The sequence below is a fragment of the Pseudopipra pipra genome, chromosome 3 (assembly GCF_036250125.1).
Source record: "Pseudopipra pipra isolate bDixPip1 chromosome 3, bDixPip1.hap1, whole genome shotgun sequence".
Taxonomy (NCBI): domain Eukaryota; kingdom Metazoa; phylum Chordata; class Aves; order Passeriformes; family Pipridae; genus Pseudopipra; species Pseudopipra pipra.
The window spans coordinates 28,661,768-28,675,384 of NC_087551.1; the positions used below are offsets into that span (position 1 = coordinate 28,661,768).

Sequence of the window (13,617 nt, forward strand, 5' to 3'; positions counted from 1 at the left end):
GGACAATCCCTGGGCTAAGACAATAGTAAGCTTCAGTTACCAGATGCTATCTCTCAGCAAGGAATCTAAGTCAGAGGGCCTCAAAGGAGCCCAGTTTTTAAAATCTGTTTAAGAGGACAGACAGAGAGAGAGATATTGACTTGGGCTTTATCAGACATAAATTGGTTCAATTACTTCAGCAAGAACATGAGCAGTTTTTCTCTGTGAATAAAATACAGCCAGCTAAAATCATACTCTGTTTTGAGAATTTGCCTTTTAGATTCAGGTGATATGTCTCTAAGCATGAATGCACACAATCTACTTTTGTATGCATGCGTTTTAGGGGACAAATTTTGCTCCTACTTATAGTTACTACTGATTGTCTCAAGGCTACAGTAAAGGGTTAAGTCCTAACTTCAAAAGAGATGGTTACTTCTGCTGGGGGCCACAAGACAAGCAAGGACACCAAGACTTTCAAGTTTAGTCCCTGCACTGAAAGAATTGGATGGGCTCACCTGTTTGGAAAAAAACCTCAAACCAAAACAACAACCCTGGGAGAAAGCTGGGCATAGAATCAAAGTCCCTTTGGCATGAACTTATGACAACTCTGCCCATGAATAAGCAGGCTGTGTTGAATTGCTGAAAACAGAAGCAGGGCTTGCCAAAACTGAGGATGAGGAAATCTCTGACTGATACTATTTCAAACTTGATGATGCTTCTACAGTTGGTGTGAGAGCAAGGAAAAGCTGTCCTTGATGGTGTCTTTAGCTCCAGTGAGGAAGATGGTGTACACAGATCCCTGAAGTGTCTGAGAAGAAGGGCAGAGAATTTGGTCAGATACTGGAAAGTCAAGAGGGAGATCCTGTGGCCCTACAGCAGTGGCCAGGAAGATAAACAAGAGATGTTTTGTCTCAAAGAATGCCAAGCACTTGGGAAACCATTTGGATAAGAGGGAAAAAGACTATATATAAGCAAAATCTAATTGACAGTATTTAGAAACATAAACCAGTTGTCTCTGATTTAACCAGGGCTAAATTTACTTCAGCTGAGTAGAATGACATGGTTTCTAGAGGGTAAATAATGAATCCTTCTTTCTGCTTTTAGTGGGGAGATTTTGATGTGGTGTTTGAACTAATATATTTAATTACAATGCTCTCCTATATATCAACATATATTCCCATATACTTGGTTCCTAGCTTCTCTACAGTAAAAATAAAATAGAATGAAGTTATTTCATTGTGTAGAAACACACTAACCTATTCTAAGAAGCCCTAGCAAATATTTTAAACGCTGTTTACATAAGATGCTTGATTGTGAAAAAAATCTTTCTTAAAATATGTTCACACATATCATAACATCATACTTTTCTTGATACAGATTTATTTATGGTACCTACTCAGGAATCACTAGTTGTTCCTGCAAGCGAAGCGCTTTTAACTAGAGCAGCTTCTCTGTCTCTTTGCAGCTCAATGGTAGCTATTTCAGACATCTCAGCACACTGTCTTCCCCCGCTTCTCATCATCTTTCTCATATTACGTACCCAGTGTGGAACTTAAAATGCAGAGACTCAAACGTAAGAGTGAATAACCTCACAAACATACATGTGATAGTAAGTGTACACATTTAGTGCTTTTCGAGAGAACTGTTATAATACTTTTAAATTTCAAGTGCAGGGCAGAGAAGTCCAATTGTATACACCCACTCATAAGTGAATGCACTTAGCAGACGACACATAGGTACTTGTAAGCTTTCAGCTGCAAAAGAAATGCATTTGTAGTATGGTTATAAAAAAAAAAGCCACGGTAATGCTTCCAGATATTGTTCTTCTTTTTTTTTTTTTTTTTTTTTAAATAATAAACAACATAGTCATAATATTCTGCTAGAGAAAAGAAGAAAGTCCACACCAAAAAGAAAATTAAAAAAATCACACTTTATCAAGAAATGCTGCTCCTTTAAATCATATGGTGGCAAAACCAAATTTCTATTAAATTTCTATTCTATTTCTATGGTGGCAAAAAAATTTCTATTACAGTGCATCAAAATCAAAACCCAAATGTTACTTGATGTTGTCCATAAAATTTAAATTAGTATAAAAATCTACAAATGCATAAGTCAATTGTTGTTTGCTTCTATCATTTCCTAATTACAGTCTCTGACCATGCCATTCATTTGATTTACTCAGCTTGATTTATTTTTGTTTCAACTCTTATTTATGCATATTTGCAGATTTAATTTAATCTTCTGACTGTCACTCAAAATGTTCATCCCAGTATGCCTTGTTATTTATGCAGTTTGATGCTTTTATATGCTGAACAACTGATAATCAGCCTACTTAAATCTCTTGCTGTTCTAACATTTTTACACTTCGCAAAATTGAAATACTGCAGCAAGGCTGCTGCCCATGTTGCTCCATTCAGGTAAAATCTGTTCTGCTTCACAAGAAGGCAGGGATAATATCTAGCTTTGGGGGCACTGCTGCCCGTGGCAGCTTGCCCTTGCAACAGAACCACTCTGGGAGGCTGCCTTATCCTCTTTAACGAGAGAGGGTGCTCAGGCTGAACTGGTGTCTCCCCAGCCTGAAACAAGGGCTTGCAGAAAAAATGTGGAGGAAGAATCAGAGATTCTCTCTTTCCAACCAACAAAAAAGCAGTAAAGCAAGAGATATTCAGACTTTCAGATAACTTTCTCAGGATCTGATAGGACTGTCTCCTATGCTGGATTGGTGGTTTGCTCTACCTCCTCCTGTTCTTCCATGTCTTTTTATTACAGCTGAATTCCATTTTTTTCAGGTTTTTCTTCCCTGCTCTCTCCATCTCACATGCTTCTTTTCAGGGTCCCCTCAGTACCCACACAAAACCAGGGAGTTACCTTGACTGACTGCTACCATGCAGATTACTCCTGCTGTGGGCTATCTCATCTACTTAGACTGGAAGTTCTTTGGAGCAGAGACTGACACCACTCCATGCCCATACAATGCCTAGCAGAAAGAGCCTCCTTTTAATCAGTCCTCTGGCACTAATGTAATAAGCATGATTAGTAAAGTAACTGTCTACACTCACCTATGGGAATGCTAGGACTGTATGAGAACGAAAACAGGTTCAGCTTTTGTAATGCTAGAAATGGACAGTTTAATCCAAGAAACTTTTATCCACAGAAACCCATGTAACAAAAGCAATATTTACTAGGAAAAGGCAATCTGACTTACTTTGCTCTCTTGGCCATTTCATTGCCATCCCAGCGTGGGCTGTAAGGGTAATTCTTCTGGGCCTGGGAGTACAGCTGGCCACTGTTGGTGAAGTGGTAGACGGACTGAAATGTGAGGGTTGGTTGGTCTCGTGGAAAGTACAGGGGTAGGTCAACTGTAATTCAAAAAAAAAAAAAAAACCATAAAAATACACCATTGCATTTTCTCCCTTTTTTACTGGGAAAATATCAGTCCTTTCTATGTGTTTAAAGGTGACAGAAAAGAAGAAATTGATGATTAGTTCTAAAATATAGCTCTGTATTTCTCACAAGTAATGATTCCAACCTATTACTGTATGAGATGCTTTGCTTTATCAGAACACTTTTGTAAAGCACATAATTAAAAAAATGTTAGTGTATTTCTATGCTAATCATAAAATTAACATCATGATTACTTTGTTATAAAAAATAAGTTATTTTCCTTTTACTGTGAAATTTTTCCCTATTAAAAAATCACAAAATACGTTCTATATACCATTCAATAATCAATTTTCTCTTTATCTGCTTTAGGGAATTCGTTTTAAAGCATTATCATTCTCATTTTACAGCTGCCTCGGTCCTAAAGTGGTTAAATGATTTGATAAAGAATGTAGAAAGATTCAGTCACATGAGCTGGAAAAGATTTCAACTTGCTGTCATCTGCTAGACAAAAAAAACACCCACAAACCCAAAAACACACTGCAAAGTCATTAATACCCAAAATATCTCACTAAAAATAAAAATCAGAACCTCTTAGTTCCCTTTGCTTATCACTGTCTCATGATCAGCTAGGTCTGGCAGAACAATAAAATGGTCTACAACAGTTAGAAACTGGTATATATTTTCATGGTCAGAAACTTTTTCACTTTTTCATTGTTAGAATTATAGTTTATATTTTCTTGGTCTACTTTCAATTTCAGAAATCTGTAGTTAAATTGAGTTATGACAACAGACTAGAATTACTAACATCACAGAATCATAGAATCAGCGAGGTTGGAAGGGACCTCTGAGATCATCAAGTCCAACCCTTGATCCACTACCACTGTGGTTACTAGACCATGGCACTAAGTGCCACATCCAGTCTCATCTTAAAAACCTCCAGAGACGGAGAATCCACCACTTCCCTGGACAGCCCATTCCAATGTCCGATTTCTTCCTAACAGCCAACCTAAATCTCCCCTGGCAGAGCTTAAGACCATGCCCTCTTGTCTTACTGATAGCTGCCTGGGAGAAGAGACCAACCCCCACCTGGCTACAACCTCCTTTCAGGGAGTTGTAGAGAGTGATGAGGTCTCGCCTGAGCCTCCTCTTCTCTAGGCTAAACAACCCCAGCTCCCTCAGCCTCTCCTCACAGGACTTGTGCTCAAGTCCCTTCACCAGCCTCGCTGCTCTTCTCTGGACCTGCTCCAGCACCTCAATATCCTTCCTGAACTGAGGGGCCCAGAGCTGGACACAGTACTCCAGGTGTGGCCTCACCAATGCAGAGTACAGGGGAAGGATCACTTCCCTGGACCTGTTGGCCACACTGTTCCTGATCCAGGCCAGGATGCCATTGGCCTTCTTGGCCACCTGGGCACACTGCTGGCTCATGTTCAGCTTCCTGTCAATCCAAACTCCCAGGTCCCTTTCTGCCTGGCTACTCTCCAGCCACTCTGTGCCCAGCCTGTAGCACTGCAGGGGGGTTGTTGTGGCCAAAGTGGAGGACCCAGCACTTGGCCTTGTTGAACCTCATCCTGTTAAAATCAGACCATCTCTCCAGTCTGTCCAGGTCCCTCTGCAGAGCCCTCCTGCCTTCCAGCTGATCGACACTCCCCCCCAACTTAGTGTCATCTGCAAATTTGCTGATGGTACACACTCAATCCCCTCATCTAAATCATTGCTGAAGATATTAAACAGAACTCGATCCAACAGTTCTGTTTAATACGTTTAATATAACATTAACGTTAACAGAATAAAGCGGATTTCTTTTAAAGGTGTACACTTAATTTATAAAGCACCTATAACTGTAACTTTTTGCTATCCTCCAAAGCCCAGTTCTTTAATTCTGCACAATGAAAGAACACTGCAGTAGAATTGTATTTTAAATACTTTCTGGAGCAGAGATTCCAGCACTTCCTACGAAACTCTGTTTACAGACTCAGATATCAGTGTAAGACAGGTTTTACTTTCCAAATTCCATGCTATTATGCCACTAGTTCCTTTATTTTTCAGGTTTTCTAATCACATCTAAATACTCTGATGTGCATCAGCCACACCATATCTTCCTTTTCCCTAAATTACCCTCCAAGCTCTAGGAGTAAAAGCCGTTTGTAGCCATGAAGTACACAAAACCAAATGTGCTATTCCAGCTGTAGTCTCAAAATACAAGAAATCACTGTGGATGACAGCGCTTGCTCAGTTCATGACCCAGTGTCTGAGCCACACGTGACAACTCCCAAAGTACTGGTGACTCAGCCCACACACCAGCTTCCAGGAGATACTTAAGTGGTAATGACATGGGCAGAGTTCTGCTAATTTGAGGGCAGATCACTGCTTTAACAAAGGTTAGATTCAAAGATTGCTCTGTCAAATTCCTCTTTATAACATGATTACAAAATAACAACCCTGAAAAACATTGGTGTAACATGCTCACTTATCAGCAAGCAAGCTGTCTCCTCCCCTCACAAACAGTGTGTGTGCCTCAGCCTCTGAAGGACTTCACCTTGTAAAAGAGTAAAGAAAGAAGACTAGTTCTCCATTTTAATGTTATAAATATACTACTTCAGCTCTGAGTGCTTAAACTCTGCTCCTCTAGTGCATCTTTTTCCTTCTTAAGTACCAACTCCTTAACAGAAAACAACTCTTTACACTTCTGTATTTTATCAACATGTGAGAGGAATAATAAACTTTAACAAAGCATTCCAGTAATAGTTTTATTATACTTTTTAGTTGAGAATTTCTAGCTTTCACTGACTTTCCTTTGAAAACTCTGTCTACATAACAGGGGCAAGCAGCAACACTTTTCCTCCTGTTATCTAAAACTAAAGGTTTGCCCTTAACACAAAGTATCTAGCACTAGAAATGCTGTTTAAATGGATAATAAAGACAGTGCTCTCGTTACACAGATACTTTAATTTGTTATAAGAAGGTATCACCAAACTATAACAGAAAAAAATTTCTTGTTCTATTAACCAAAATCTGTATAGGAATTTTCAGGAATTTCTTATGTTGATCCAATAAATCAGATAATCAAATTAGATTAAAAATTGTGCATCCCACATCTGGCCAACAACAGTATCACCCTGAACTGCAAGCAGTTTTGAAAAATTTGACCTGCCTTTGATTTCTAACACTACCCTTCACCTAAAATCTTCCAGTTTTCTAATCCAAGTGTTTTCTTAATACAAGGTGTGGATGAGTCCAGACCAAGTAAAATAACCTGTCCCTAATTCTGGAACACAACCACACCTAAAAGACCGGTAAACAGGAAATAGCCTTGAGTTGTAAAGTGTTATACATATCTCAAGGTAGCCAGCTATTATTTTGGCAGTAGGAAAGGAAGGCAAGAACTTGCTTCCGTTGCGGTGGATGCCCGTCCATTGACACTGCTACTGCACAGAATGCAAAAAATAACAAATACCATTGGTAATTCATGCCAGCAAAGTACATTTGATACAAAAGGTCAAATTCTGCTCACAGTCACACAGGTTGCTAAAGAAAATTTTTCTTTTCACCTGGTAGCATATAGGCAGTCTGACTCTCAATCTCTGCATTAATAAAAAATCAGTTCTGCCTCCATGCAATACATAAGGTGGCAAAGGTGTTATTGTAATTACATTCAAGACAACATTTATACCTTGCCATGAAAAATGCATCACAGTTAACAACACACCAGTTCTGTAAATCAACATTTGAAGTAGGCAAACTGTGTTGGTTTGGCATGCAAGTTACCCAAGAACTACAAAAACGTATCACGTTGAATACAAGTACTCTTTCCAAATAATAGCTGACTCAGAAGTACCCTGGTGATATGTCTGCAGAAAATAAGCAGATGACTCATGTCTGTAAATTCCTGAAAGTACCAATAGACCCCTTGCTTAGTCATCTTTTGCTTGGATGCTGGGTTCACGAGCTCTGTAAACTATAATGAGGGATCCAGCTCTTAGTAGGACTCTCTCTCCCTTTTTTGCTCTCTTCTAAACAGTGCAAATTATCTCCCTAAAAATAACTTCATCTGCGTAAGTGAGTCACTTCAACTAGCAAGCTTATACAAGTCATGCAGTTAAGCAGTAATATTTGGTTATGAAGGTAAAAATGTTGCTCTCAAACTCAGATTTAAAACGAAAATTATGTCAGAGGAAGTCCCATTTACCCCTTCTCTCACAGAAATAGAAACATTTCCTTTGGAAAATTTAAACAATTAGCTCATTCAGGAAAGTAAAGCTTTCTAATTTAGTTCCATGTTCAAAGTAATTTAATACTGATGATTTCTTACTTTGGCTTTCCTAAGCATCACACTGTTAATATATGATGAACTCAAACAGCAGACTGGGGAAAGAAGCCAAAACCATAGTAAAACACTGCTTTCTCCTATGTTACAATTTACACATCATTTTTTAAAAGTCAATTTTTAGACAGCCATAGTGAGGGAAAAATCATGTCTTTATGCAAGCTCTACATGAGCAGAACTTGGAAGGCTGTTTATGGGTAATTAAGCATTGAGTAAATTCTGCAGTGATTGAACCCTAATTTTCCCACACAGTTCATAAGAAAGCAAAAGAAAAAGGACTTGCTTGTTGAGAATAAGTCATATTGTAAAGAAACTTAATTATGGTTTATAAATAGTTGAAGTTGCTCTCTTTTTGAAACACAAGAAACTATCTAGAAGGAATACAGATTTGCTTCTCTTGCCTTAGCATTTAATGCATACATATATCCAAAGCACAGTTATCTTAAAGCCAAAATCCTCGTTCATTAATAATTAAGAAACTGTGCAATGAATCTGTAAGGTTGAATTGTTCACTTCCTTAAAAAATAACAATCTGAGACTTGGAACAGGTCACCTAGTTTGTTAAGTTTATGTCAACAACTACAGAGTTGATTTTGACTGCCTTAGTAACTTTAAAATAGTATCCTTAGTATCTAATTTTACAACTTTTTAAACAGGATATGAAATGTGGAAAGAATGTGTCGGCAAAAGCATGTACCAGTGCTGCTACAGAATTTCTGAGGGAAAAATGCTCAAAGAGAAGGGCAGGTTTACCACAGTGCCCTCCTCCCTGCCTTTAAGTACTGGAGAGAAGAGATGGGAAAACAAAACCATACTTGAAATGTATGCCAACCATTAAAATATTTCTAAGCACTTAGATGGTAATATTTAGAAATTCCATATACTGTTCCCCTATTCTATGGAAAAGGTTTATTCATCCTTTGTATGGCACTGGATAAATCTAGGTATTTATTTTCACAAAAGTCAACATTTATTCACTGAAAGTTGCACATAATTTTAATGCTTGGGTGCTACTATACTGGTTATCTTATTAACCTTTGGGATGCTTGAATCTGCTGCAGTTTGTTGCACCTGAAATTTGTTTTGCACTCATAAACACTGGCTGATCTGGATGTTTTACTGCTAAGATTTCTACTTCTACAAGGTTTCATGGCATGTACAACCTTAATTCAATCTGTATTTGCTCTGTAGAGCAGCCTTCAAACACAAGATAACACAGTATTGTTTCCAGTTCAGTTCCTAGGTTGGACAGAGCTGACCAAAGGACAGCCTTTCTGCACTGCCCCATCTGACAGACTCTACCCCTCTGCATTTACTGCACAACACTGAAGCCTTGCACATTAAATATGTGTTCATTTCTGCATGAGCTTTTCAATGTGATTATTCTAATCATCATAAGAATGTCATTAGCTATATAAAATATTAAAAAATTGTTTCACAGCACCATCATGAGTTGAGAGGTTCTTTAGCAATTCCAGATGGGGAATGAAGGAACAAGGAAAGGACAGTCAACCTGTCTACTCATGTTGAGTGCCAGCCTGAGGGACTCAATTCTTCTTTGAGTCTTAATAATAGATAATACTTTATATAGCCAAACACAAGTCCATCCAATGCTGACTGCCACAGTAGGTACTTCAGAATCAATGATTACTGGACATATGAAAGATTTGTTTAAATTATTTCACCAGAAAAACAAGAAGGGTACAGGAAAGATCCGCCAAACTCAGATCTCCAGAGAGCACTGAACAATCTTAGCCTGATACTATCCGTTCTCTTCCCGAAATTCCCTGACTCATTCCTTACATATCATCCAACTTTGGCGAGAGACTGCCTCTGCATTCAAGTACTTCTGATGAAGTAAGTAATGGAAACAGGAAACACATATTCCAGTCCCCAGAGCTGTCTTTCTCTCTCTTATTAGTACATATTCATAATCTTCCTGCTTGTTCTCTTTTGATTCATTGAATTTCACATTTTCTCTGTCTTTACTTGCAATTGAGCTCACACTGCTGGGAAAAACAACTTGTGGATTTGAATGTACTGCCTTAAACTGAAAAGTTCCTTGAATTCAGAGCTCCCCAGTTTTCATGAGTTAATGTGGATGAGACCCATATGAATTTACAATTCAGTGGCAATACATATACCATATTATATAATACCACTTACACATCTATCAAGCTCTCTTTTAAAAGAAAATGTCTACTAGATTTTCTGACATGACTTCTTTGAGAAAGCTGTTTCAGACAGCCTGTATGATGGGAGAAAAATCTTCACCCAGCTTCAAGGGAAAAGAGCTATCTTCAGTTTTTACATAAATATTCCAGTACAGAAGGCCTTTCAGGAATCACATTGATGACTGTACCTAGAGAGAAACCTGAATAGATTCAGTCACAAGCATTTTTGGGATGGTAGTGCCTAGCACAAAGCTCCACAGGGCAGGATGTCAGGCTATTTTGCCTAGTGAATCTTTCCTTGACTCTTGTGTGCCAAAGGCCCTTAGCCTACATTCTACTGGCAAAAAAGGAAAGGCGGAATTTGGCTCAAAACACACAAAGAATTACTGAATGCAACAGCTATCCTGCTTTGGTGTGTGATGATTTATTCTTGCAAGAATGAGAGAGCAAGGATGACAAATAACATATCAATGGCATTAGTGTTGGACTTTAGGTTAATAGAGCACAGTCACAGGAATTGGAATTTGTTAAATATTATTAGGGCTGACATCCCTCCTGGAGGAAGATGCTATTTTGAAATCAACATTTCAAAATTTCAAATCTGAAATGAAAAGCCGTTTATGGAATTTTAGCTGAGACACTTATGGCATTTTGGGCGTGTTGGTAATCACAGCTGGTTTTGAAGTAATTAGGTCTGCCCTTGCTACAGGAAATATCCACCCCATCAGCAAAGTCAACACTTGTATAGTAAATGAGTAAGATGACTTATGTACAAAATACTTCCAAATAAATGCTATGAAAATGCAAGTAAATACTCTGAAAAAAGAAACAACTGTTTTTTTCTTAACTGAATCAGTTATGTATGAACGGAACGTACAATATTAAACAATAAAAGAAAAACTGCTGTAGGCAGAATGAAAACTATGAGTTGTGACGGATTAAACTATTCCGACACATTGCAGAGTAGATTTGTTTAATTAGCTTTCTTTGTTTTTGTTTGTTAGTTGGTATTGTCTGTTTGTTGTTTGGGGTTTTTTTTATTATAATGTAACCCATTTTTATTTGAAGAGGACTGCATGACACTGCTGTATCCACCTCGTGGTTCTCATTCCACTGATAATGGGAACTACAGCCTAGGCACCAATGGCAACTAGATTTATGATTACAATTGTTTTGTTTTTTTTTTTTAACATAGGCATATTATATGGTTGTAAAAATATCCCATGTCTTTATTATAACCTAAATCTTTTTTTTTAGTACTTCATTCTTCATACTAACCAGTATTTTTTAAAAATGTGACAAAAATAGTTTAAATACCTTAAGTTACAGTCATGTGCTGCAGACAGAGTATTTAATTCTTTGTTTAGTTTTATAGAGGAACTAAATAACAGATCAAATCAAGATATTCTTCATGCAGTTTACAGCTATGTGGTCAAAGGCCATGAAAAAGTGATGTAACTTAACCGAAAACAGCTTTATAGTGCCTTATTGCTTTGCAGTGTCATCACCCAATTAAACTATGTCATATCCTTTTGGGCTTCTACAGCAGGACTGGACTACCTCCTAAAAATATCCCATGGAATCCTCAAAATCTTAAATTGAGCCCAAAGAAATGGCATAATGGCCTTATAGGTCTTTTCCTTCTCTAATTTCTGTACTCGTGATTATCTTAATTAAGAGAAAGGCTTTTTATTTTTACCTCACCAGCTTCAGCTAGGTACTTATATTTTGCTTTATTTTTACTTCAAATTCTCAAAGATCTTCATTCTCTTCTCCTTCCGTTTTTTTTTCCTCTTATTGTCTCTGCTGTAACAGTTTCTATAGTAACTTCTCTAAGTGCTGATGAGATTGATGCTACTAAAAGCTGTCTCTTCTCCATCTGAATTGTTTGAAGCTTGAAACTTAAATACAGTTGCAGTTGTTATGGGTGTAAAAAGCAAGCTGTGTCCTTTCTTGGCACACACTGGTGACTACCACAGAAAAATTTCCTCTGCTTTCCCAGTAGAGATGCACTGCTAATTTCTGAGTTTTACGTTACTTTTCAACCGGACATAAAGACTTCCGAAACATGTTTTTACCTGAAAAGTAGTTGCGCAAAAACATTGTCTTTTCTCACCAACATTTTATTAAGATTATGAGGCCCGCAAATAAGTTCTTTTTCCTGTTTTAAATGCTGCCTGGGATTTGAAAGGAAATTGATTTACTTCATTCTCATCTGTGATCAGTACGACATTATCCTGCAGGACCAGAGGACCCTTTGCTGACACATGTGCTATCCTGTTTTTTCAACCTTCACTCCACGCAGGCTTACAGCTTTCAAATCACAATGCAGTGCAATTCTGTCTGACCCAAAGAGCCAACTAAGCCACTCCAGATATTTTTAAAGCTAAACTGAAAACTTCTTTACTGCAATACAGGCCCATTGCATCTTCCCGCTCCTGAACATTACAATGTATCACTTTTAATCTTGAAGCCACCTTACACAGTTCTAGAGGCTTTTTATATCGCCTTTTGATAACCCAAAAAACTACTTTGTGGTACATATGCTTTAAAGACATGCTTTCTAGACCACTAGCCATTTTTGGTGCTCTTTTGTGAATGCTCCATTTGAGGATGATGTAAGACAAATAGCAGGATCACACCCTTAAGCTCCAGGGAGCAGACTTTAGGCTGTTCAGGGATCTTGCTCCTCCCATGGAAGAGTCCTATGGGATAACGGTCCTGGTGAGAAGAGGATTCCAAGATGACCTCCTCCAAGCTCAAGAATAGTCCATCTTGATGAGCAGAAAGGCAAGCAATAACAGCAGGAGGCCTACATAGATGAACAAGAAACTCCTGACAAAAGTCAAACATAGAAAGGAAGCACGTGAGATGTGGACACTCCCTGAGCATGCACAGACAGGACTGGGAATGTCAAAGCTCACCTGGAGTTGAATCTGGCAAGGGAAGTTAAGGATTCAAGATGGGCTTCTACAGGGACAGCAAGAGTGAAAGGAAGACTAGAGAAAACGTGAGACTGTGCTGCTGAATGGGGCAATGGAGCTGCTGATGAAGGAGACAGAAAAGCAGCTTAAGCTCTCCCTCCTTCCCCCATTTAAGCATTTATGCACATTTGTGACCAGTTCCACCTCTAAACCAAGGTGTATTTCTTATTAATCCGAAGTGAATTATATTTATCTATTTCATAAAAGGCATTCAGTAGTTGCCTTTGTGTGTCATTGCCTTGCCACATATGGATTCTTAGAAAAAATTTACTTAGGTGACAAAGTAATTGTCATTGTGTAGAAAGAGGAAAGAAATAGGAAAGAAGGATTCAGAAAATCTTTCTTAATACAGCTCTTATTTCTAGAAATTTCAAATTTCTAATAATATTGTGGTGTTCTGTATCATCCTGATTTTTTTTCTGAAAGCATTGCCTGATATTGAACACAGGACTCCTCCATGAAACCCTGCTCATCATCTCCTTTCCAGATTGAATACAAGATATTTTCTTTCCACTTGGCACTATGAGCAATTTTCTACTTGTGGTATCTCATGCCTTTAATGCAGTTCTCACCTTAGAGAAAAACTATCTGTGACTGCCATGTGAGTTGCCAAAATGTGTAGACACAAGAACATAAGACATGGACTAAGAATAATAAACACCACAATCTGTACTCAAGTCCCATCCCATCAATGACCTTTATACCTAATTACTTCTTTTCAAAACCTTAGCAGATAAAAAAGGATTATATTCCTGTTCCATGTCAGGTA

General features: G+C 38.0%; 1 protein-coding gene across 2 annotated transcripts in view; it reads right to left on the minus strand.

The window, feature by feature from the left end:
- BABAM2 (BRISC and BRCA1 A complex member 2) overlaps positions 1-13,617 on the minus strand; it is a 172,676-nt gene that overhangs the window by 20,962 nt on the left and 138,097 nt on the right. For both annotated transcript variants that reach the window (XM_064648436.1, XM_064648435.1), the window contains exon 11: positions 3,185-3,338. In XM_064648436.1, coding sequence (XP_064504506.1) covers positions 3,185-3,338 — 154 coding nt within the window. The remainder of the gene's footprint in view (positions 1-3,184; positions 3,339-13,617) is intronic.